Consider the following 25,681-nt stretch of genomic DNA (forward strand, 5'->3'; position numbering starts at 1 on the left):
ATTCCAGTAGCTAAGCTGCTTTTGGTTTAAACATGATCTTGAACTACAACTTTACCTCCTTTATTATATTCTCAAGAAGAACATTCTTCAATCTTGTGACTCTTCCTTGCCTACTATGAAATTACTGCTATGATCTGGGAATATTCATAGTAGAAATATTTAAAGTAAATGCCTTGGAAGAAATAACATTCTGATACAGGCAGAGCTTTAACATTGGTAGTACTAACTAGTGCTGAAGGCATCTTTTTATTTATTTATTTATTTACTTATTTATTCCAACTGCATAGCCTTTGCAATTACTATATAGAAATCTTACTGCACATGTCACATCAGTTCAGATGAATTTATGTTGGCAGTTGCAATTGAATTTGAGAGGATGACCCTCTTGTTTCATAAAGACCTGTTGATTAGGAATGATTGGATTAGTCCCTCTGGATCTGGCCCTGAATCAGGATAGCTTAGAGCCTGCATCTTTACAGTGATGCAGAAACACTGCTGCAGGTCAGCAGGAGTTTGCTGCCAGAAAGGGCAGAGGTTTCCATTTCTCAGCTCCTTCTTCAGTGTCTCAGAAAAGCAAGTTATTCTTTTCCCCTACACAGCTAGACTCTAATGCGTTCAATATTGTAACCTTAACCTTTTATTGGCAAACCTCTTTGAGAGAACTGCCAAAGAAGTGAGCTTACACTTGTGAATATAATAAATACTGTCGTAAACAAGTTCCTTTTTTTGCTCTTCAGAATAAAATGAGGAATACTTTCTTAGTTTCTGCTCTTAAAATTAAAAGCACATGTAGAGGGTCCTTGCTGAACCCTCCGAATAGAGCAAAGCAGCAGCAATGAAGAGAGGCATTGCAGCCTCTCCATCATATGGCTGCTCCTTTTTGAAGCTTTCTGAAGCCCACCGTGCATGCTGCAAGGTTTATTTACTGCATCTTTGCATGTGTTTTGGGGGGGGTGTTTCTTGTTTAAAGAAATAAATGCTCTTGTTCCTTAAGCTGAAGATAAAATTGGAGAATGTATTTGACAGCATATGGATAGTAATGAAAATCATTATGTAACTCTGGTTGTTGGCTGTCTGGTTTTTAATTATCTGAAGAGGGCTTTCAGGCTACTAAAATGCCAGTGCGGCTTTTGGGGAGGGAAGACTAGCTACAAGCATCTCCTTTGAAAGGTAGACTTTCTTGACTTGACTCCTTTCCTTATATGTGGAATGTGGGGTTTCTTTCATTCCTGTATATTAATTTTGTAGGTCCTCTAATAACTACAGCTTACTGCAGCAGGCACTGGTCGCAGTAGTAAAATATGAAAGCTGAGGAATTGTAACCCTTTAGGGTTAAAACATCAAAGTTTTCATTCAGTCTGCAATTTTCATTCAAAAGAAAAAAGAAAAAAAGAAAAAGGAGAATTAAAAGACAACCAAGAATTGGATCCCTCATTTCTTTCAGGACTGTCTCTGTTATCCTCGTGTCTGTTTTGTCACTCCATATTGTCTTAGGCTATCAAAGTAATTGCATGTTTTAAGCACACTGTTTGCTTAACTCGGCATTAATACACCACACACAGCAGTATCCTTCTAAAATGTTCTGGCTCCTCAGATGGAGGTTCCTCCTTCAGATTGTAGGTGTGCAAAAGCTTTATTAGCTGGCTGATTAAATCCAAGCTGAGTGCATAAACTTAAAAACAATCAAATGTTTAATGCTGTCTGTGCTACCTACAGTGCTTGTAATAGGGTTCAGTAAATGTGTTCAAGTCCTGCTAGAAATGCAGGATTGCGTTAGTGCAGGGTGTATTATCACAAAAAAGCAGTATGTGTTTTGCTAGATAATGTAGGGTGGGGTTCAGATAAGCTATTGAATAATATAAATACAGCTCTGTTCTTAAAGAGACCTCCTCTGTTACAAAGAGCAGCTCCTTCCCTTATTCAGTCTATTAAATTAGCTAGGGGCCTCAGACCTGTGAAACCCTGTTTAAGCCAGTTCTTGCACAGTAGCTGCTACATAGAGTCTTATAGCTGCAGTTCTTAGTTTGTTTTCAGTGGAAGCCTGAATGAAGGCATGAAGCCTCTAAATGTTCTGGGTAAAGTTGGCATTGCAAAACTTACCGTTCATGTAAATGAGGATGTGGAATTCCTTACCTTGTATGGACACAAGCATCTAATTAAACTTTGTAAAAACATAGCAATGGCTGCAATCACATTTGTATACAGCTATAAAGATAAACTTATAGATGAACATTTTTGGTGGGATATCATGAGGAATTAATAATAGGGGTGTGGGGAAGGAAGCTCTTCTGTATCTCAACTTCCAGGTGAATCCCTTCCTTCCTGGCTGCACCTAAGGACCTTTTTAAGGACTAGTTCTTTAAGGGTGATGCCCTTCTGGCAGGGATTTTGCCTCTCCTCTTGCAACAACTCATGTAATTCTAATAAACTTGAGGCTTTTCAGTCTTGTTGCATGTAATCATGGCACAAAACGCTTACGCTATCTTGTCTGCTGCAGTTTTCATAGATGCCTGGAAGCTTCAGGCTTGACAGCAAGTGCAAATGCACTTTTAAGTGGCTGGAGTTGCTTGCTGCAGCCAGGCTGATAGGGGATCTTACTCCAAAGGGAAAAATGCTTGATTTGGGTTGGAAGGACCCTACTGTGTTAGTAATTATGTGCTTTTCCTGCTTATGCCAATATTGCCAAGCTGTTAGCTGCATGAACCATGAGTTTAGCTTCCAGTTAGGTGCCTTCTGAGAATTCGAATCCCAAGTGCTGTATGTGTCCACATGTTAACACAGGTGATTTGTATGGGTTTAACTAGAGTATGTGGTATTCTTATCAAAACATCAAGTCTCAGGATTGATACCTCCTATGGATGCTGGTCTTTTTCCCCCACGCCTTGCAAAGCATGGTAAATCAAAACCCTGACCAAAAAAACCCTCAAAATAAAATGGATAAAAACCAATGAGGTACTTGCTTCCTCCATCAGATATCTTTGTCTTTTGTCCAAATTCTTTTTTTCCATGTAAAGAATCCTGTAAGTTCTGAAGCTGACACATCATGACTAAAAAGAAAATAAAGGTGGCCTTTTTAAATCCTTGTATAGTGCATAACTACTGTTCCAAATGTCTATGTGACTTTTTTCCCCAGAATGAAACAGCAGAGTATTCTGTAAACTGGATTAAAGTATACAAAGCCCACCTTCTGCTTTTTTTTATTCTTGGTAGAATAAGTGACAGTTCTTTTAGTGTAAGTTTCTGTTTTATGAAATAAGGCATAACTTAAAGTTTGGGGAGGGGAATCCTTACTTCTGCATAGCAAATGTGCAGCTCTTAGGGTTTTTGGAGGTGAGGCTACTCAGGGAGCTTGTGCATTATGAGCAATTCTTAACTAATTGTGAATCTGCAGCAAGGAATTGCTGTAGCAATATATTAACAGGATTCTTGGAAAAAGTTGCCTGTGAGAGGACTCTGTTTTGCTTATTTCCACTAAAATATTTATCACAGTCAATGTGTCATCATAAAGTTTATATTGCAATAGCGTGACCTCAGTTTGGTCTCCATTCCCTAACTGTATTGATAGGTTCAGAAAAGCCAAATAATGTCCTGGCCTTGCCTACTGTTTGCCAGTATCTGAAATCTTACCAGGGTTCAGATATTTGCCATCAGAAATAAGTCTTGTATCTTTTTACATCCTGTATTTCACCTTCGTGTCAGTGTATAAGAACTCTCAGTATAATACCAGGATGTCATTACGTGGCACATATACGTTTATCTGTCATTACCTAATGTATCTCTTTGAGTTGTTCTTTATGCTATTTATTCACTTATCTCAGGTGTTAAGCACTCAACTCTGAAGCTTGGAGAGGTGTTTTTTAATTTTATTTTATTACTCGGAAGACTATCGTTCCTTGTCTGCTGCTGTACCTGAAAATTTCAGGTCTGTCGACCCAGCAATTTAGAACAAGTGTTTATTCTGTGTTCCTTTGGATGAATTTGAAGGTAACTCTTTTTCATAACCCCTTATTTCAGTGTGTCCTTAACATGGATTAATTTCTTGAGGCTGCCTGAAGTGTTTCCCACTTGTTCTCGTAATACAAAAAGAGGACAGAAGTTTTAAATTTGCTGGTCAAAAGCATTCTTTAATTGCATGTATGAAAAATGTTACCGAGCCTCTCTGAGTTTCCTTGCAGCGACTCTACTTCACATATTCTCCCAGCATCGCTGTCCACTATTGTCGGCCTCAGAGCAGGCATCATCTAAACAAAGTACGCTAGCAATAATTATGAAACTGCCACTGATGGAAAGCAGTTCAGTTTTTCAGATGTTACGTGGTGGTGTCCTTAACTGTTTAATTCCAAGACTGCTGATTATCTGTGATGTATTTTTCAAGCAGTGGAACAGGCTTGACAAGGATCATGGTAAACATAAGCATCTTGGCGTAAAATCAGCCCTCTTATGGTTGGGGGAAGGAAGCATGGTAGAAGCTCAGATTGCAGATCAGACGCAGAAAAATGGAAATCTCTGCTGTGAACTGCGTGAAACACAGGTTTGCTGTCTAACGTAGTAGAGTGGGTAGAAGCTCCTTTTACAATCGCCATGTAAATTTTTCAAAAGAGCTGTGGTAGTTTTAGTATGATTTAAAGTTGAACATCCAAATCTGAGCTAGTCGTTCTTAGTGTTCCTATAAAGGGAAATAGGATGTGAGAAATCCCTTTAAAGGGACTGGAGTCCAAGTGTGTATATAGAGCAGATTCAGGTAGGCAGGTTGCAGCTCTGCAGAAGGCTACTGTTGTATGCTGCTTTGAAATGATTTACGTGCCAGATACTGTATTTCCCAAAACAAACATGGCTGTTTTCTTATTTTCTGCTATTGCTGATAGTTTTGTCAGTGTTTGGTCAAATGTATCATAATCCTTTTACAGATCACTGTCTCTCCAGTAAAAAAAAAAAAAAAAAAAAATTGGGTAACTAATAAAAATGATCAACTTGATTTCTCTTCATGCAAAAAGTATGGAGGTGTTAACGTTTTGAGCTTTACTCATTTCCGTTTTGTTCATGTAACAACTGCAAATCCTTAAGAACTACATTCCATCTTGGTCTATGAATTTAATCGAGCTTCTTGAATCTTTTTTTTTTTTTTTTTTTTTTTTTTTTTTTTTTTTTTGCTGCTGCTCCTGAACTGCCTATATGCATTTCTAAATTAATAGTTCTAATAAAACTCTTTTGATACAATGCTATTAATTTGTACCTCTGCTTCATTGTATCCTGTCTGTGTTTTAAGTGAACTAGTATATGTAAATTTATATCTTCTTTTTCTGAGTGTGAAAATGCAGAAATATGCTTAGGGACTTGTATGCTAGGTTAGTTTCAGCTCTCTGAGAATTCATAAATAAGCAGATACTAGAGCCCCCATGACTATGCCAAATATGATAAAAGACTAGAGAATAATAAATAACTAAAGGGCTGCATGTTTCTGTCATGTTTGGGATAACCTTTGAAGCTGAGGTTTCTGTTGTTCCTCTCTAAAGGGCATCAGTATCCAATGTACAGAAATGGCAGGAATTGTTTTGAAAGTCCTTGCAAGAGTTGCAGTTAAAACTGGAAATCCCACCGCACAAAAGACCTAGGCTTGGAAGACGTATCTTGCCTTCCTAGATAGGTCTCTGGGAAGCACAAAACATGTATTATGAAATTTGCTCACTCTCTTTGAGTGAACCAACCTGTCTCCTCACTGGCTTTACAAAACAAGTTTCAGCCTTGACTTTGGTGAGAACAGGACATCCAGACGTGACCAAGAATAAAATCCTAATGTAGATAACTCCCAGCTTTTCTATGTGTCCGTATGTTAAGCTCCCTCCTTAGGAGCTTATAGTTTCATGTTTACTGCAGCTATCGCAGCAAAATGACTTTTGATTGCAGAAAGAAATATTTCATAATCTGGACTATTTTAAGTAAGTAAAAATTAGCTGCAGCTGTAGAATGATGAAACTGGATAAACTGCAGAGAAAACTCTTATGTTATTTTATAAGAGAACAGCTCACCTATTTCTGAAGCTTTGAGTTACTCGAAGCAATCTCTTGCTTTGATTACAGCTGAACATGAGAAATACTTTATTGCCAGGACATGATAAAGCCAGTGCCGCTAGTCTTGCTATTAATGTGGTTAGCAATGTTAGCACAACCTACCTCTTCTTTTTATCTGTGTAGGCACAAGCTGATTGCAAAAGCTGGTCCCCTGCATCTTTTATTTACCCCACAGCTACCAGATTGCCTGTATCATAGTGTTTGCAGTCAATCAACACTGTGCAACTATTGGCTCAGTAATAACTATCATGTATCACACGTAATAAATTGGAAAAATATTGATTAGCTAGAAGTATTGAAGCAAGTAGTATCTACCAGTAGCAATTAGTGAAGCGCTGCAAAAGCTATTTCCCCTGAGGTATATAAAAATATTCACTTAGGAAAAAAACAAAAAGAACCTCCATATATCTTTAGAAACAACTCCTTCCTTTACTTCATTGACTTATTTGTGTCAAAGCTCCCTGGGGAAGTGTTTCCTTTCCTATTACCCTGCGGTCTTGTGAGTTGGTCTTTTTTTTCCTTATTAACAGTAACACCGTAGCTATTTTGGAGTTTCTCAGCATGAGAAGGCAAAACAACCATGCGCTTAAACACTTTTGGCTATTAAATTTGAAATATTCACCTATTCGACCCTGTCTCTGTGGCCTTAATTTTGAACACCTTAACTATCTTAACTACTTAATTTTTTTTTTCCACAGTTCACTTAAGCAGCTGATGACATCTTCATATTTTAACAGTTGATGATTGACGTGGTTAGACTGTCATGCCTTCCAGGGAGACCAGTGCTTGCAGTCTGTTAGCTGTACCTTCAGGCACTGTATTTGTTATTCTTCTGCCTCCATCAGAGTGATTCAAGACTTACGTGCTGGGTGAGGTCTGATTAGGCTGAAAACTGCCTGCTCTGCCAAACCAGTCTCTCAGCTGTTGGGAACCGGGTACCTGGATCAATAGGGCTTCTTAATCCTCTTGCTGTGTTTATACTAGGGCTGTTGGCTGGTTATTGTTTGGGAAAAGTCAATTGTACTGCCCCTTGCTTAGGCATTTGTGATTGGAGGGAGATGATGCAGTTGCTCATGTGAACTGCAAGATTGCCAGGCAAGCTGGAATTTACCCAGGTGTGTGTTTCTGAAGTTGGCAGGGGCAGAGAAACTGTTGAAGGGTTATTAGGTTGCAGTCCCTTTTTTCTGCTCCATAAACACAGTTGGCTGACAAATAGCGTGTATCTGTATTCTGAGAGTTGCTTACTGGATGCCCTTTTTCCTAAAGGCCTCTTGAACCCAGTAGTATCTCTTTTTGTCTCTGTCACAGTGTCACCTTCTGCTTGACACTGTTTTAGATGTCCGCATTTCCTGGTGGACAGCAGAGCCTTTCCTGAGGAAGGCTTGGAGTCTGAAACCCCTCAGTAGACCTTCTCAGTCTAGACTTTCTGGGAATACATCAAGTGGAAAAAGACCTAATTCCTTGTTTTCATGTCATTAAGGAATTTCTAGGGTTTGAAAAATTGAGGGTTTTAGTTGCTGCTTCTGCAGTACCTGACTGGGTCCTGGACTAAGTGTCTATAGCCCTGCTAGATCCCTTAGGCTGAAGGGAGTCTCTGATTACTCTCTCGTCTCTTAGAGTCGGTCTTGAATTACCAGACACCTGCTAACTTCTCCCTCAGTGATAGTAAGGTTATTGCAGCAAACAACTTGTAAAGGTGTTGGCATTTGTGGAAATCAGACCCAGGTCTCCTTCAGCCTGATGTGAGTTGACAGTCACTTTAGGAGTTGTCATGGTCTGCCATGCAGGAGTCCTGAAACTTTAATCTCTTGACTAAGGAAAAAAAGACTTATCAGGGTATGTTTGTTGCATAGTGAAAAAACATGTTAGATCATCATCTTAAGTTAAAATCTCGAAAGTCCCTGTCTAAAATTACTGAATTAAAAAACCCTGTTCTTAAAGGTTGGTAGATAGAGCACTCATTTCAGTTAGTACTTATACCTTAAATCTGCTAAAAGGAAACTCACTCTTCTGATGTACGTTTGAGGAGTGGATAGTGGCCATAAATGGGCAAAATGCTTCAATGAGCTCTCCAACTGTAGCTTTTTTCTTTTTTTTTTTCCCAAAAGGAAATGAACGCAGAGAATGCATTAATTCTTTGGGAGGTCCACGTGACAGTCTTATCTTTTCAGGCAAGCCCTTTTAAAAATAGGGTATGTGTTGTTTTTTAGAGCTCTGTCATTTTTAACATGTACTTTATTAAATTTCTTGCTGAAAATTGAAGTACAAAATTCAGTTCAAAATGCCAAGTTTTCAGGAGTAGCTTCATAGTTGATATGTGAATTTGTGGTTTCATAGTTTTTAAAAAAAATGCATAAAACAGCTTGAAAGAGAACATGAATTGGCAATATGAGCAAGCTGTACTTTGCTAAATCTTTCACTGGGAACCATGTCCTGAACTTGGAAACAAACCTGAGAATACTTGCATGTGCTCAAAATATGTAACTGATAGGTGAATTGAGACGTACTATGCTACATATTCAAAGAACATAAGGATCTTCATGACAGCTGTGCCTTTCTGTACTGACGCTTCCATGGGCTGAAAAATTTTCGAGCAGCATGTGAGAGCTGCGTCTGAAAAGTAGAAAGACGTAAGTCTGACTGACCTAAACATAGGATCAAAATTACTGAATGCAAGAACCTTCCTGTGCGTATTATGCTCTGTTCTCTATTAAGTTCTTTGATATGCCACTGTAGAGTGCTGGTATAAAAAGTAAGTATAAAAAAAGGCATCTGTTGCCTGCTCAGGCATCCAAACAATCTTGTAACTCTTACACATTCTTTCCTGTTAAGCAACTTGATCTACCTTATATCATTATGCTGCTTATTTAAATTTGGATACTTGGCAAAGTAGGCTGTCTTGTGTGCCTGCGTAGTACACATGATGCGTTAGGTGATCCAGAAGTTTCCAAAAGAAAATTAGGTAACATCGTAGGTTCTCGAATTGTAAGCTGTGCAACTGCTGCAGACATTTCTGTCCAGCGATTGTATTGCAACTAAACTGCACAAATAATTCCTGAATTAATCTCAAGAAAGAATTATCTTGAGAGTTGAAATTTTTTATCTTACTTATCTAAAAATCCTTTTCACTTTAGGCTGGTCTAGTGGTGGTCTTCAGCTTTGCCTTCAACAAGAATACATGTTATCTCCAAACTGTGGCCTGAGGTTGAATATCAGAGTAAAATACATGCATTGCTCTGTAGCAGTTCCTCAGAAGCAAATCCAATTAGGTCTTAAACAGTCACCTGGAAAAAAATATAGACTGGGCAAATAAGAGTCAGACTATCTTCTGGAAGCCAAACTTAGCTATATACAATCCTTTCATGGGTTTTGGGTGTGTTCTTCATGAGCTTTCTGTTTTCGTAAGCTTCAGCTATACTCGTGACCTGTAAAGAACAGCTGAAACATGAAAGCTCTGGCTGCCAAGGGCGACTGTCAGCTTGAAGCTCCCAAAGCCTCTTTCACCACGTCTGCCTTGGCCAGCCCCAATGTGCCAGCTTACTTGCCACCGGGCTTGTTTTGCGTTAGTCCAGACTTGCAGCGCAGTGAATCAGGGTCAATGGCGGATGCTTATATGCTGCCTGCTAGGAACCTGACTTTGAGTTTTTAAAGTGTATTTTTAGAAGTATGCTGAGTGCAGGTGGGATATTTAAAAAAAAAAAAAAAATCCCTAAGTAATTCAGTTGTTCTTTTCCTTTGTGTTAGCGTTTCACTGGGCTACAAATCCTGCTCCTTTCAGCAAAGCGGAGGTGGTCAGTATTCCTTCAGCACCAAGTCAGCTGATGGAGACAGATTCTTCTTCTCTTCCGGTTTCTTCATATCTCTAGCATAAACAAAGTCAACAAATTGATGCATGGCTGCATAAATATAGTCACTCTGAGTAGGTCTCTTTATCAGCAAGGGTGCATTTTTAATAGTGAAAACTGATATGTGGAGTACTGTCGCCAGTCTGTGGAACAGCAGTCCACCATAGATTAAGAAGTCCGAAAGGTCTGGATAATCAGTACTGCAGTAACTGTGTGGCAGTAAAAACATTTATATCAGTGCTGCTAGCAGTTAACAGAAAGCGGGGGGGAGGGAGGGGTTCTCCTCCCACCTCTCTTTCTGGTTGAGAATAGTTATTGATATATGGACCTTAACTGGCATTTGGATGTGCTTTTATTCCAGATAAGAGTGTTGCCTCAAACTGTTTGAATGCCTGATATGTAGCACAATACTGTGTGCGGCATATTTTGTCTCTGTTAATGTTTCACTACTGTGGCTGGGTCCTCCCAGCTTGAGGATAATGCGGTTTAGCACTGACTCGAAAGGAGAGGCATAGTACAAAAGCTCCTAATTCTTTTTCTTACACTACGCTGGTTTCTAATCAATAGATGCCAATATTTTAAAATAATGAGCAGAACATGGAGTACTGAGTTCTGGATAGCATCTTGTTCCTCTCATTTTTTTCTTCTTTGTGTGTGTGTGTGTGTGTGTGTGTGTGTGTGTGTATGTGTACATATATATATATGTGTATATATATGGGTGTGTATATATGTAGTTTGGTCATTACTGGGATTGTAGTTATTCAAATCCTAGGCAGCACATGTGCTTCCAGTTCTAGGTCAGGAAATGCTTGGCTTTTGAAGCATAACGGTTGCTGTGCAGAGCGCAGCCTTATAACTGGCTGTGGTGTGATACTGTGCACAGAGTATGAGGAAATGCTGTGAAATCAGTGCCAGCCCTTTGTAAGGGGGATCTTTCTGCACTCGCTTATCGAAGATAAGAAATCTGTTCCTGAGTACTCGTGCTTGTTGCACCATAAGTCAAGTGACAGAGTTTTGCTTTAACATGCCTCTGCTTTTGAACTGGAACCCACGCCAGAAGGTATTGCTCTTGATGTGTGTGTGTGATGTCGATTCATCTCGTTTCTTTTTGTATGTCGAAAGGGATCTGGTCGTGCAGCTAGTGTGGTGATCGCGTGTGGGGAGCTGAGCTTCTTCCTTGCTTGAAAATAAACATCTTATGAGAACTGCTGTCATTAAGCAGCAGTTATTAGACATTTGTCAGGTTAGTACTTTGCAATCATGCTAATGGTTATAAGCCTTATGCAAAGGTCTTCTGCTTTATTGATAAATTCCAGACTGAAATTTGCCATGTAGAAGTGCAGAAACAAACTAAAAAGAGCTGCAGTTTCTCTGTCACATCCTCAGCTAGACAGAATTTCATTTCAACAATATGCAGCAAGTGAGTTTTGTTTTTATTGCAATATATAAAGCACTAAAGTTTTAACTTGTGGTTAAAATTGAAACCTCTGCTGGGCAATTATTGCTGGTTATGTTTGATTGTAATCCCTCCAGCAAAAAAGGGAGCCCCACCTGTGCTCAGTGAAGGCCATTGTAAATTGGGAGTATATATCGTTAATGCTTTGACTGCTGTTACTGCTATTCAAGAAAACATGCAGTATCACCTTGGAGATACTCTGCCCACTCTAGAGTTGTAACAAAGAAAAAGCACAGAAGAAAGCTGCTAAATACTGCAGTATGCCTGACTTTGAAAGCTTGATAGCCACTCTAATTTCGACTTTACCAACCCTGCCTTAAAAACAAAAAGGAACTTCAGTTTTAGGTGTTTATCAACAATATCTTGATGTTTCAAAACAATTTTTTACCAAATGTAATTGCATGACATAGTAGGACTTGCTAAGAAAGTTTTAACTTGGTGTTAAATTATTTTCCTGTGGTCTTCTTTTACTATCTTTGGTTTTAATCAAGTGGGACGAAAGAGCTCACATCAGTTAAGCTGGTTTAACTGATGCCTCTAACATGAAAATACAACTGTGCAGAACACGGTTGCACTTTGGGATATATAATAGAATGGTTCTTGGCAGTTTGGCATTTACGCACACTGGGTACAGTGTACTATTTATGCACAAGACAGGTGCTTGCTCTCTGTTATGTATTGACCCTGTTGTAAGTCTAGTCACAAGGGACAGAAATGGACTGAGCCCAAGAACTGTGGAGCTGGAATTAGCAGATCTAGAATATTAACTTACCTATTTTCTACCCAAGCTTAAGCACTGCAGCCCTAAACTGGCTGACCAAATGGATGATGCACTGCAGGGCTCCCCAGGTCCCTAACTAAGGACGAGATGGGAGAGACTGGAGTACCATTTGCCTCTTCCCAAAATTGATGCTGACGTTAGATTCAGCTTACCAAAACTCTACTGTCTATAGTTAACAGAGAGTTAGTGAGAGTTTAACACCTGGTACACATTAGTTCCTACCTTATATGTTTACAGCTGAATCTTACTGTAGGGGATGCAAAATCTGAGCAGTGACATCGATTCTGGATGGAGTGAAGCTAACGGTCCTTACTGAGTCACCATGTACTCAACCAGATCTAGCTGGGTGAAGAGTGGTCATAAAATGTTTTTAAGCTACTCAAATAAGCACAATAACCAATGTAATTTGAGTTCCCAAGTGTTGATTTCTTCCATCAGATTTATCAGATCTATCATGATTCGCTAGAATGAAATATGGCCATGTTAAGGTCTTTGTGTAACTCTTCATACTTGCCTCTTACCTTATAGTCATTCTTTTTTTATACATATATATTATTTTTGCTGAACCAAGCTTTTGTGCCCTCACTGAGGAGCACACACTTCAAGTGGGCATCATCAGAGCCCCTGTTTCAGTAGCTCATCCTCTGAACCTGTTAAGTGGGAAAGTTAATAGACTTTCATGATGCTCTGATCAATAAATACAAAATGTTGGATAAGTAGTGTTTAGAATGTCACTTTAAAGTGCTTATAACCTTAGTTTGTATAGACCAAGAATACTTCTAGCTTGAACAAACTTGTATTGCCTTACCACTCTATTTGTGTACCTTTTTTGTAGCTGCTTTTTTCCGCTTAATGTTACAGTCCCCTACTCCTCCATAATTTAGGCAAACTTCATGAGTAGTGATAATAGCATGGCCTGCATTACGCTTTTGACTTCTCTTTCTGGTTTGAGAACTGCTGTCCCGGTGCAGCTCCACCAGGGCCATTGGCTCCTACTTTTGTGCCTAGAAGTCCTCTGCATCTTCCTCAGGGAAGTAGTCTTCCTCTCCTCCTCTGCCCAGCAATAGTTGGAGAAATAAGATAGGGCCCTAGACTGTATGACATGAGCGAGAGGCAAAGCATGGAAAACTTAACTTTTTCTTACGCTGCTCCAGTACTAGCACCACTGGATTTGATAGGGATGAGATATGCCTCTTTTACCCCACAAATGCACTGCCTATCCCCCTCTACCCCAGTCTCCTGGTTTGAAATAACTATCTTCAAGGCTTGATAACTGAAATTATAATTAAATAGATTATTTAAATAGTTTAAATTTGTTTACAGTGTATATAGGTGAAGGGTGAGAAGCTATTTATGTGAAAACATAGTTAAACTATTGACAGCTATAGGAAATTAATAAAAAAAAGTTATGTCCAGGAGGATCTGCAATGGCTCTATGAAATTAAGGAATAATAATCCCATTTTTTCCCCTTTGACTGCTTAATTTCATGAGGCTGCTGCAGGGAAACATGGAAACTTGGAACTTTGTTAATAAAAGTTTTGAGTGTTTCGGGAGTCTGAATTCTTATATTAGCAAACTGACTTCTAAAAATAGTTTAAAAGTTATCCTGTTAATTCACTATTTTTTAAAATCTTCATTCTGCTTACTATGTTATCGAGCTTTGCCTGTAATTTTGACATTAATAGCTAATGAGCTAATATCTAATACAACAAGTTACACAACTTCAATGGTGAAACTCTTATGACTGGGGCTTCTTGATGCACAGAGAAGCAAAATGTCAAAAAAAAATGATATATGCTAAAGAAATGTGTAAAAAGCCACATTGGGGTGGTTGTTATGCTTGATAGTTGTGAAAGTTTTCCTGTATCTTGCACTTCAGTAAAATATAGATGCAAACTCTTGCTAAGACCCCGCTTGATCCCAGTTACGCTTTTTTCCCAAAACAACTCCAAACACTAAATGAAAATCTGTTAATCTGATCAGGTAGAAATCTTGGCAAATGGTGGTGGCATGAGGTTCTTCATGAGCAGCGATGAGGGTCACAGCTAATAAATCAAACCATTTTCGATCATTGGTTGCATCTTTATCAGTATACACCTATTCCTGTGCATTAAAGACGTGTAAAATCCATGTGTATGACTAAGTGCCTACCAATGTTAGTATCTGTCTTGCATCTTATGCTTTAAGTATGGTGCTTTCCACACCATACTATATAGAGAATCCATGAGACTATCAACAGGCATCTGAAACTGGTTCTGGCCCAGCTGATAGATTTATCTTATCCATTGTGGGATCCCTATATCTTCTTCTGTATGTAAGAAAGCTATCCCTAACTACAGAGACTGAACAGGCCTTGCCCCTTCAGCCTTGATTTCTCACTTTAAATCTGTGGATAGGAGGAAAAAATAGAAAAAAAAGTGACTATTAATGGAGGTGCCCTCTTCAAAAATAACATTGCTTATTAAACAGCTATCTAAACAAAGTAGGGAATAAGGAATGGTCAGGCAGCATCAGCTGAAACCTCTACCTAGTGCTAGGATTATGTATGCTGAAATGAAAGTAGTGTAGCTGTTGATGTGGTAGGTAGAAACAGAAGCTATAGAGGTAGGAGGCATTGTGAAATAGTAATTGTGACTCAAGTACCAGTAATTGAATAGTATGTATGATCTAAAAACATGAAAACTAAACCAAGCAGTAAATAGCAAGGTGGTAGGGTGGCATTTTGGGTTTCTTTTAATAGGATTGTAATTACATAAAACTCTGTCTGTGTGTGGGAAATGTGGGAAATCTCTGAGAGGGGATGGGGTTTAAAGTCTCTTGTAATCCCCAATGTATCTGGTCATTCACTGGCAGGTGACGAGGGATAGGATGTGTTAGGAGACTATTATGAATTCTTTGACAGACTTAAGAATTTCTCTGTATCTCAGAAATTATTGGCAAGTCACAGGACCCAGTTATTGCAGACGTGGTTGTCAGTACGTTTTTTAAAAATCCAAATTGCTGTATCAACTGCTGACGTGGTTTAAGCTAGTGATCGCATTGTAGAATTGAAGTGTCTTGAAGAGAATTCTCATTTGGCACTATGTATATAAAAATAAGTGAAATTGTCCTGTAACAGGTTCTGGATTTGGAAAGGAGAAATTTAATTAAAAGACAGGTAGCTAATGAAAGTTGCTCAAGTAGAGAGCTAAGGGATTTAAACTCTAGAGCTTCTTTAAGCACAGCCTATGGAGAAAATGAGAGGACCAGTGATCAGTGAAGAAAGCTCTGTCTTGAAAGATGAAACAGCATGGGGAAAGGGAGAATTGTCCGTGTCCAGCTGAGCTGGCCTGGTTGTGGAGTGGTGCCCCCTGGGCTGCGTAGGGCAGCCTGTTAGTGAGAATGAGTGAGGATTAAATACAGTCATTTAAAACTGAAACGATGATGTCTCTAAGGGACAAAAGCTAAATGGTTAGTAGATTTTAGGGTAATTGAACTTCATCTTGCAGCCAGTGAGGTGGAAGCACAGATGAGCTGAATGCCTGCCTGGGAAGGAGTGTGTAACGGGGGAGGGGAGTTAGACAAGGTAATTTTGCACCGTTACTTGCAAAATTATTGGTATACAAGATCATTACTGAATTAGCAAGTTTCAGATGATACCTGATGTGACTGGAAAAAAGATACTGCAGGGAGCATGGATTATATACTAGGCTGTGACTTCAGAGTTACATTTTTTAGAAAAAAATTTTTGGAACAAATTACCAGATATTATAGATGTGGTGGGAAGCTGTATAGAATACAGCGTGTGCTATTCAGCAATACATTGGATTAGCTTGACAGAGAGAACTAATTTCTTTAGTGACGAAGGTAGGCTAAGTAACCTCTCTTGATCTCACTGTAACTAGTAAGTTCCCAAATGCATGGAAACAATGTCATTCTCATCTTACCAGAGGTGATGAGGACTGGAGTGAGAAAGACTGAGCTGAGCAGAAGTGGGTAGTGCAGAAAGAGGAACTAGAATCACTCTGATCTGCAGCTAGTAGAGCTGGGTGAATTTTGATTTTTTCTTTAGTGAAGACAGGATGACAGAGAAGCTTGCTTATTAAATACACTGAAACTGAAGGCAGACATCCTCCAAGGTGATTGGGATATAACGGAGGAAGAACCAGGTGGCCTTGAAGGGCTGGGTGATACAGGGCTGAATTTGGCAGTTGCAACTATAGAGATGTGCAATTTGGCCTTGCAGGGTATGGTAGGGAACTGTGGGTAAGAATGATGAAGAAGAGAGATTTGGGTGTGCTTCTCAGATGTCGGATGGCTGAGACAGCACGGAAGCGCGACCTGAGAGTAAGCTATGTCTTAAGATGGACTGGGTAAGGTTTTTGTAGTAGTTAATAGAGGAGAGCTAATGCAATTGTGCATGTTACTTCTGTAACGTTTCCATTCCCCTCGCTGCCTGTATTCAAAAACTGTTGGTTGAAATTAACAGGAATTATTTGACTCTTTTCATTCTTAGAAGTCTGTTTCCACAACAGTCCTAAGAGTGGAATATCTGGCTCTGCAAAATAGAAGCGGGGGGGGAAAAAAAAAGACCAAGATGGCCCCGTACACAATACATCAGAGAGAAACACTGATGTGGGAAGAGGGTTGCAGAAAAGTATGTTAGTACAAGAACTAACAAGTGTGAACATTTGTCAGTAGACTTTCAGCTGATCACTCTAGTCATTTAAAACCTTATGTTCTGAAACATGTTCCAGTAAAAAATATTAGAAACAGTTTTCTTTGCTTACATTTCAGAAACTGTCTATACAGAATTTAGAAATTACTAGTCTTACATTGTCAGCCAAAAAGCTGGTAGCACTCTACTGAATAAGTAACTTGTGTAAATATGTATATTGCAAAGGTTTGACATATTACTGTCTACAATATTTTGTTTGTGGCTGCTAAAGAGACTTTTTAAACTGTCTTTTAGGTTCCTGATGTCATCAGCAGCATACGACAAGTCTCCAAAGTGGCACTGAAAGAAGATGCCAAGCCAAGTAAGGATAGTGAAGATGCCTTCTATAACTCTCAAAAATTTGAGGTCTTGTACTGTGGAAAGGTGACAGTGGCTCACAAGAAGGCTCCCTCCACACTCATCGACGATTGTATCGAGAAATTCAGCCTTCATGAGCGCCAGCGCCTGAAACTATTAAGCGAGCAGCGCAATACGGAGTCGAGTTTGGACTCACCCTTGTGCGAAGGAGATGCGCAAGCTTCTCCATCAGATAGCCCCTTTGAGGAGCCCGATGGCCCAAATACCACCATGGCGCAGGCTGGGTTGTTTACAGTTGGCAGCCAGACCAACTTGACCAACCTGGCCAGTGCTCGCAGCTCCTTTCCAGAGCGAATCTTAGAGGACTCTGGCTTTGACGAGCAGCAGGAATTTCGTTCCCGGTGCAGCAGCGTCACTGCGGTTATGCAAAGAAGGGTTCATGACACAAACCTGAAAATACAGCCGCGCAGAAGACACGCCAGTGCGCCTAGTCACGTTCAGCCCTCAGATTCGGAGAAGAACAGGACAATGTTGTTTCAGGTGTGTGCTAGGACTGGCAAGGTCATGAATGTGAGCAGAACTTGTCTCCATTTCAAAATGCACAGGGGAAGATACGGCACAAAAACAAGTTTTGTAAGATAAGTAGTAGGATTCAGTATGGTTTCATGCCCTGTTGTGAACATTGATGCATCTGTTCATAAATGATTGGAGCACAAGTAGCTGGACTTGCTTAAGGAAGTCAGCTCAAATCATGAGCTTAGGTGAACTTAAAAGAATTACACTTTGAGAACAGAAGCAGAATTTCTAGGGAAAGAATTGGGTATTTTGTATGTGAATGTGGTGTGTCTCTATTTGTGAGATGCAGGAGCTAGCTGAAAATGGTGGATATCTTTTTAGGCAGGTGATCCTGTGAGGCTTTTCGTGTGAACAAATCTTCCTTTCTGTGCATTTAGAAATAAGTTACTAGTCTCACAGCCTTATGTTTGAGCCAGCCCTTTTATAATTTGTACTGATGTTAAGCTTGCCTTTCCCAAGTGAGTAATCTGTCTGCAAAATCTCAAATGTTTCTACTTGCTGTGAAGGCTTCTGCCATCAGACCTCACAGTTCTTCCTTCCCTCTTCTCAACTGCATTGATGTCTTCAGAGCTAATACTGAGAAAAGAAAAAGGCACTTAAAGGAGGTGACCCACGAAAGGAAAGATCTTCGGACCTTAAAATAACAGGGAGCTAAATGCTTGGGTTTTGTCTTCCCATTTGCTTTAAAGATCAGTCTTGCGTTTTATTCTTTTGGGGAAATGCTGGACTGAAGTGGGGAAGTGCATTCTCCTTTAGAAAGCCACAGCTATCATAGTAACTAGTAAAAAGGATTTAGCTGAAAAACTCCTCAAGCTCCATGAAGTAAGTTCACACACTTGAGAAGCAGCTTGGAAAAGCTAATAGATAACTCACTGCATGACATACTCTTTTTCGGTCAGAATTGTTAAGAAAACTAAAGGTATCACCTTAAGATCAACTCTTAGTTAATCTGTGGTATAGTTTAAAAAAAGAGAAAACTATCCATGAATTCTGTAATTTCACTGTGTTTTACTGTAGCTTGTAATTTACCCACACTGTTTCTTCACTAAGGTTTTAAGTAGTATCTGTTAAATGTGGGATCTTTGGATCAAAATAACTTAAAAGGGGGGTGGGGGGAAGTCCTCATTTAAAATCTCCTTCCCAGTGAACTGTGAATGTTGTTCTTGCTGAAATATCTTTAACTCAACGCAAGCTAAATTATGGCACCCTTATTCCTGCTGAGTAAGTTGTTATGCTGAAGGTATTCCAGTGTGAACAAGAAAAGGCTAGATTTTGATGGGTTTTTTTGTTGCCATTAGCACTGTGACAATCACAAACTAGATTTTCCTATTTTTCATTTCTTTTCAAGGTTGGAAGGTTTGAAGTTAACCTCATCAGTCCAGACACCAAATCTGTCGTGCTTGAAAAGAATTTTAAAGATATCTCCTCATGTTCTCAGGTAAGCATTAATAAGAAGCAATATGTAGATCATCAGACAAAAAGGGATCAACTTGTTCTTCAGCTGGGCTGCCTTGCTAGCCTATAGGCAGCAGAAGAAAACAAATTTAGAGTTCTTTTTCAGTATTCTGTGCTGTTTTCCTTTTTTTGGTTTCCAAGGCCATTTTTTAAACAGTTTATCCTCTCTGGCTAAATTTGCATAAATGAAAATAGTCTGCTCCTTTACCCCATTTGCTACTTAATTTAAAAAGGGTGATCTTGAGTGTTTGTGATAAATGTGTGTATACACATCCACCGTGAAGTCTGACGCAAAAATATCACTGTGACTTCTTTGGGGACTACAGCTGAGTAAATTGTATGTTAAAGTGCAGTTGATTCACGAGCAGTTACAGCAGACTTGAAGTAGTGGTTTGCTTTTAAAATACTGAGAGGCTGTCGTTCAGATCAGGGATTTTTGTGTCACTTGTCTGGTAGCACTTGCAAGTAGATTCTGCACAAATAACATGATGTCATTCCCACAGAGTTTAAATGCAGAAAGGATGGGCACAAAATAATAAGCCAGAGTTGCAGTAGTGGCAGCTTTGATCATTGGTCAGAAAGGAAAGTGTAAGCTGTTCTGCTTTGGGAGAGCATTGGATTTAATTTTGGAAGTAATCCCCATTTAGGATGCTCTGAGAGCACTATCTCTGAGGGGCCTCTGGACTGTTGAGAGCATCCCATCAGGCCTCCAGACAGCAGTTCACCTGCATCATTTCTTCTGGAAAATACAGCAATTGATGAACCAACCTCTCTTCTAGCAGTAGATAAATATATCTTATAAAGTGAAATGTCTAGGCTGAGGAATACTGCTTTCTATCTTGCAGCTGTTCTTTACTTCTGGCACTTTCTGTTCTGAGGTCTTGTTTCATTTCCCTCTTCCATTCCCTGTTCACATGCATCTCTTCAGGCCACCTTAAACATTATTTTTCTAGTTTAAAGTATACTTCCTGGCATGCTCTAAACCAGGATTCCACCCTTAAGTGCTTTCATTTTTAATACTAATAACAAATCTCTTCTTGCATGACTGCTAATACAGATTAAGAACTGGTCAGTCCTTGTAACTCAAGTGGAGCCTGGAGCGACCCACTGTAGGTCCAGGCACTTCAGTAAAGTGTACTGCTAAACTATAATTCTTATTGCTGCTGATGGCGGGGGTGGGGGGAAAGGCATGTGCCTTTTAGAATGGGACAGTATAATCAAACAATGATGTATTAACAGCATTGTAATAAATAAAGATCAAAGTTTGGCAAAGATCTTAAAGCAATGGTATGAAAAGCTAAATTCGCAGATGGCTTGGATCTTCTCCCCTGTTGTGCATTTATTGAGCCGAATAAAAGTGACACGTAAGCTTTACATATTGGGCTTCTGAGTTCTGTAAAGATACTGGTAATAGTCAAGCAAAACAGTCCTAAGGTGGGACAACCTTTGTTCTGCTACTGGTAATGAATTTAAAGACCAATACAAGACCACTGCAGTCCTTTGAGGCCTGGCTTTCCTTCAGGAAAATAATTACACGCAGTAAATAGTATCAGGTAATGCTGAATGTTGGGCTTTGTCCTCTTCTTCACCTCTTCAGTCTCATTTGGAGCAAAATTTGTTATTTTACATGCTTGAATGACTTGAACGGACACTAACAATACTGGGTTTTTTTGTTTTTTGTTAATGCAACAGATACTTCAGAAAAGTCGGGGGGGGGTTCCTATGTTCAATACAAATGAAACTCTAATTTGTTCAAGACTAAGGATTTGGTTGCATAAGGCTCATCAGTATTTCTTTTAAAGAACTCAATGCTAGCCACAGGGCTTCTTTGTGGATTTATAGAGAAGTGATTTACTGCGTGTTGTGAGACTGTAGCTTAGTAATGTTTGGTCTTCTGAGCTTTAAAAGTGATGAAAAAGAGATGGTCTCGAGCTTGTGTTCTGGATTCTTTTAGTCTGGTGTAATAAAGGTATTTCTATTCTATAGCTTGAGTATGATTGATCTGCTGCAGTCAATTCATTATCTGTCCTCCACATAATTGACTAAACAGCAAGTGTAAGTGGTGATGAACTTATGTGCGTGCTGTCTAAGCTCAGGCGACAGGCAGCTGTAGCAGTTTTCTTGTTCCAGCCTTGCTGACCTTCACGTAGCTCAGGACAACAGTTGCATGTTCTTTTGTTGTGACAGGTCAAGCCACCTTGTTAAAGAAAACTGATGGAGGTACTGTTAATGGAAAAACGCTCTGTGCTATTTACGGCTTCAGTGGCATGAGTGTCATTTCCACCTCTGCCACGCATGCTCTCCTATGCAGAAATGAGAAACCAGACAGCAATAGACTTGTTCAGGCACTGTCAGCAGTGAGGGAACTGGCGTCTTACTGATCCACATTGAGGAAATACACTTTAATCACAAAATAGAGGGCAACACTTCACTGTTATATAAATCAACATGCGTATATATCACTTTTTTCCATTTTATGCTTTTGGAGACTTCAGGTATCACAGGAAAATGCTTTCATTTAAGTCAGTATTGGTGTGGACTATGGTAAAATAGTGGCATTTGTGCCATCTTAGATGGTCTCTGTTTGCACTTACATTAAGTTTTGCTCTTCCAGTAGCACAAATGTAACTTTTGAAATTCAATTTTTAGTTTTAAAAACTGCTGGCAGTAAAGACAGTATGTTCAGTCTGTCACGTAGTGTGTTACTAGTTTTGTCTAGAGTGTTTTCTGAAGGCACAAGTAAGTTGATTCATCTCCTCCCATCTTTTTATGATATAGGTGTTTTTTTTGGAGGTGGATCCAAGCAACTGAGTTCTGCTTTCTGTTGTATTTGAACTTGAGGGTTCAGGCTTTCTTTGGGAGAGAATCTGCTATTACCATATTTAGATGATAAAAACATTGGCAAAAGCTCTAACAATAGTGAGTCATGTTCCATGAATTGAAACTAGGAATATAGTGCTTCTTTGGAAGCAGGCCTCTTTGATCTTCTCATTGCCGATTTTAGCAAGGCAACATTCCTTGTCAAGCAGTTAAGACTAGGATCTTGAAATAAAATATCAGTAGTAACATGTAGCAAGTCTTGAAACCTCTGATATGTAATTCAATGTCAGTGCCATAATCAAGAATTTATTTAAGGATTCAGTTTTGATGTCCTCCCCTACATGTCCCTACTCATCCCCTGCTCTTTTTTGTGTAGTTCAAACTTGTATTATAGGAAAGAGAAGATGTGTCACTGCTTTGATGCTATCTCAGTCCCATGTTTTAGTGTGGGCTGATGGCATCAATGCTTTCACTACAGAGAGGCAATTCCGAATACAGTCTAGGACTGTTTTGTTGGCTTCCCTGGAAATCCAGTTATTCTAGTGGAAGAAACTCAGGCCCAGATATATTGCAATATAATTCTTTGTTTTGATTGTGTAAAGAGTTCTGTATAACTTTTTAATATAAAAAGCAATTTAAAGGATAAACTTGGGGTTGGATAAGAGATCATTAGGAAGATATGTTTATAGTATCTCAGATTTTTCTGTTGGCAAGTGTTGAGAGTCTGGTAACTATTTCTAGGACCAAGATGGAAACTCGACATGTTTAGAAAATAATCTATTAATGTTCTTTTAAAACTCTTTCAGGGTATAAAACATGTTGATCATTTTGGCTTCATTTGTCGGGAATCTGTTGACCCTGGGTTAAGCCAGTATGTTTGCTATGTGTTCCAGTGCGCAAGTGAATCTCTGGTAAGTAATTACAAATTATCATAACCTTTCCACTGGAGGATGATAAAGCATTTCCTAAATCCTAAAAATCTGCATTATTCAGTGCTAATAGCTGCTAACTCTTTCATCTAAACTTAGAAATCATTTCTCTAGCTGGCTGCAAACATTTGTTAATTCAGTAGCCAACTCAAGAACGGTTAGATTTCTGTCAATAAAACTTGAAGCAGTTAATAGCCCTAGGTGTCCTACGCTAGCTGAGGATCTGCACTTGCACCAAAATGAGGAGAAAATGGGAGCTTGTTAAGAGATCAATTGAATCTTTGTACTAACAGAAAATGTTACAGCTTACCTATTGATAAATCTGGCCACAGATAATGTAATTCAAAAACACTTAAAATGTGGTGTATTTACAAACCAAATATTTATGTATTCTAATACTGATATGTGGATATGTGCACATTGCAATAGGAAATGAGTGTTCCTGAGCTAATTTTGTATGCAATTACTTGGATGCTACTGGCAGTTCAATTGTAGCAGGGCAGAGCTGTAAGACCTAACGCTTTCTGGGTTCTGTGCTGCCAGCTGGGCTGTCTTAATAGTCCTGTGTATATTTGCATTGAACCTAGCTACAGTCCGTACTACAGTTCTCATGATTTCAGTGTAGTCAGTATCCATGTACCTAGCAGTGTTTCGTGTATCTTCTGTTTGAGAAACATCTGCGCTAACTTACTCTAAAAAAACGTGTACATGCAACAGGGATATTTGTAGTTCAATGGCTTGTCCTATTGCTAAGAGGAGAGAACACCAAGGAACTTCTAGCTTAAAGTGTTTATTTAAAAATAAACAAACAAACTGTAAAATATCAAGATACAAACTGATTCAGATTTCCACATTCAGGTGCCTTTTTCTTGTTACTGACAGACCTTCAGAATAATCTGTATATTTTGAATCTTAGACTGCATGTTTTTAGTCTTAAATATTTCAACTTTCTTCAGCCTGCTCATAAGAAAGCAAAAACCTGCTTCTCAAGAACAGTATTCCTTTCTGTTCAAAAACTGCCTTTAAGCTCTTTCCTTCTTTCCAGGGTAATACAAAGACATGGGCAAACAGCTTGTAAGAAGCATTGTATTCCCTTAAAATACAGATGGGGAAACTCCAAGTACTTTGTGTATAAAGCTGGGGAGTATATTTGAATAAGTGAGGAGAAACCCCATCACCTGACCTTTCTTGCACAAAAGCTGAGCTTTTCCAGTGGTGATGAGTGGGAACGTAGCAGCGTTGTATTTGCGGTAGCGGCAGAAAAAGGCTCAGGGCAGCCAGAAAGGCAGGCAGGCTAATGCTTCCAGATGTGGTGTTGGTTACAGTGAAGCCAGTAGCCAGTCTGCGAGATTTTTGATCCCAACAAAAGTGATCTGCTCCATGAAGCTCCTGTCTGCAGCAGGATGAACCTCTGATGTTTTGTGCTAAAACAATACAATGGTGGAAGGAAAATAGTTGACAGGGATTACATGCAGTTTACAAGAAAAACTTGAAGAAGTGAATGTTCTTTATTTAGCCAGCTTATATCCAAGCTAAAATGCTTGCTTGCAGCTACTGAAAAAGGTGACTGCCTTGCCCAGTAAGCTTGAGTAGCTGCAGTTAGATATTCAAAATTGCACTCTCTGGCTGGACTTAAAGACTGTGAGCATCCACACAACTCTTACTTCAGCAGAGACTGCAGAAATGCAGCATCTCAGAAAACTTTCTTTTAGGCCAAAGATGTGTTTGCAGTTTAGCACTTGAAACTTGGCTGCATAGTCTGAGATCCTGGCACAAAGGGTAAATGATAAATCATTTGATGATCATTTTACTAGTAGCAGAAACTTAGTATAAAGCTATAGAGCTCTTTCCAAGTGTACTGACAGATAAGTTTCTAGAAGTATTTAGATGCCTAAGCATCCAGATGCAACAGGAGCTAGATATCTAGGCCCTTCTGAATACTAACATTTCTCTTCCATTCTCATGTTTCCATTTACCCTTCTACCCATGGCTAGAACCTCTGTAAACATTTGGAGTTGGACGTTTCAGAAAACACCAATGCTTAAGTCCTGTTAACATACCACTGCCTTTGTCTTCAGGGAATTGGCAGAAAGCTGGGAATAGATCCAGACCTCTTTACCAGCAGACAATTGCATCTTCTTGCAGACAACAACAGGCTTCTTGATTATAAAGCACTTGGCTATGATGTGATTTGTAAATCTGATTTGATGCACATGGCATGCATTTCTGTTTATATACTGTCTTTTCTCTGTTCCCCGTTAGGTTGATGAGGTAATGCTTACCCTGAAACAGGCCTTTAGCACTGCTGCAGCTCTGCAGAATGCCAAGACGCAGGTCAAACTGTGCGAGGCCTGCCCTATGCATTCATTGCATAAACTGTGTGAAAGAATTGAAGGTAACAGCTGAGTCTATTTTCTAAATGAGTTTGTTGGTTTATTCTAGAAGAATCTCGTTGTGCCTGTTAATTTTAATTATGCCTTCCATATGCTTTTGGTTAATGAGATGTAAGAACAGAGGGAAAAGTGGCCCAATAAAGAATTGTTATCAACTCTTTCTAATCACTGCAGTCAAGTGGAGGTGATTGCAGTAATGATATTGTAACTAAATATAATACAGCTTGTATCGTAAATACTTATTATTTTATCATCATGCCTCTCAAGTGTTAAACAACAAAAAAACCAAATGCTTTTCTTCTTGTTTTTCTGAAAATTCATTATTTCAAAATGGGTCATAAAA

The 25,681-nt window shown here is 39.2% G+C and overlaps 1 protein-coding gene across 1 annotated transcript in view; it reads left to right on the plus strand.

The window, feature by feature from the left end:
• TBC1D4 (TBC1 domain family member 4) overlaps positions 1-25,681 on the plus strand; it is a 110,678-nt gene that overhangs the window by 45,702 nt on the left and 39,295 nt on the right. The window contains exons 2-5 of the mRNA XM_026120848.2: positions 17,103-17,705; positions 19,090-19,179; positions 22,823-22,927; positions 25,208-25,340. Coding sequence (XP_025976633.2) covers positions 17,103-17,705; positions 19,090-19,179; positions 22,823-22,927; positions 25,208-25,340 — 931 coding nt within the window. The remainder of the gene's footprint in view (positions 1-17,102; positions 17,706-19,089; positions 19,180-22,822; positions 22,928-25,207; positions 25,341-25,681) is intronic.

The sequence above is a fragment of the Dromaius novaehollandiae genome, chromosome 1, assembly GCF_036370855.1.
Source record: "Dromaius novaehollandiae isolate bDroNov1 chromosome 1, bDroNov1.hap1, whole genome shotgun sequence".
Taxonomy (NCBI): domain Eukaryota; kingdom Metazoa; phylum Chordata; class Aves; order Casuariiformes; family Dromaiidae; genus Dromaius; species Dromaius novaehollandiae.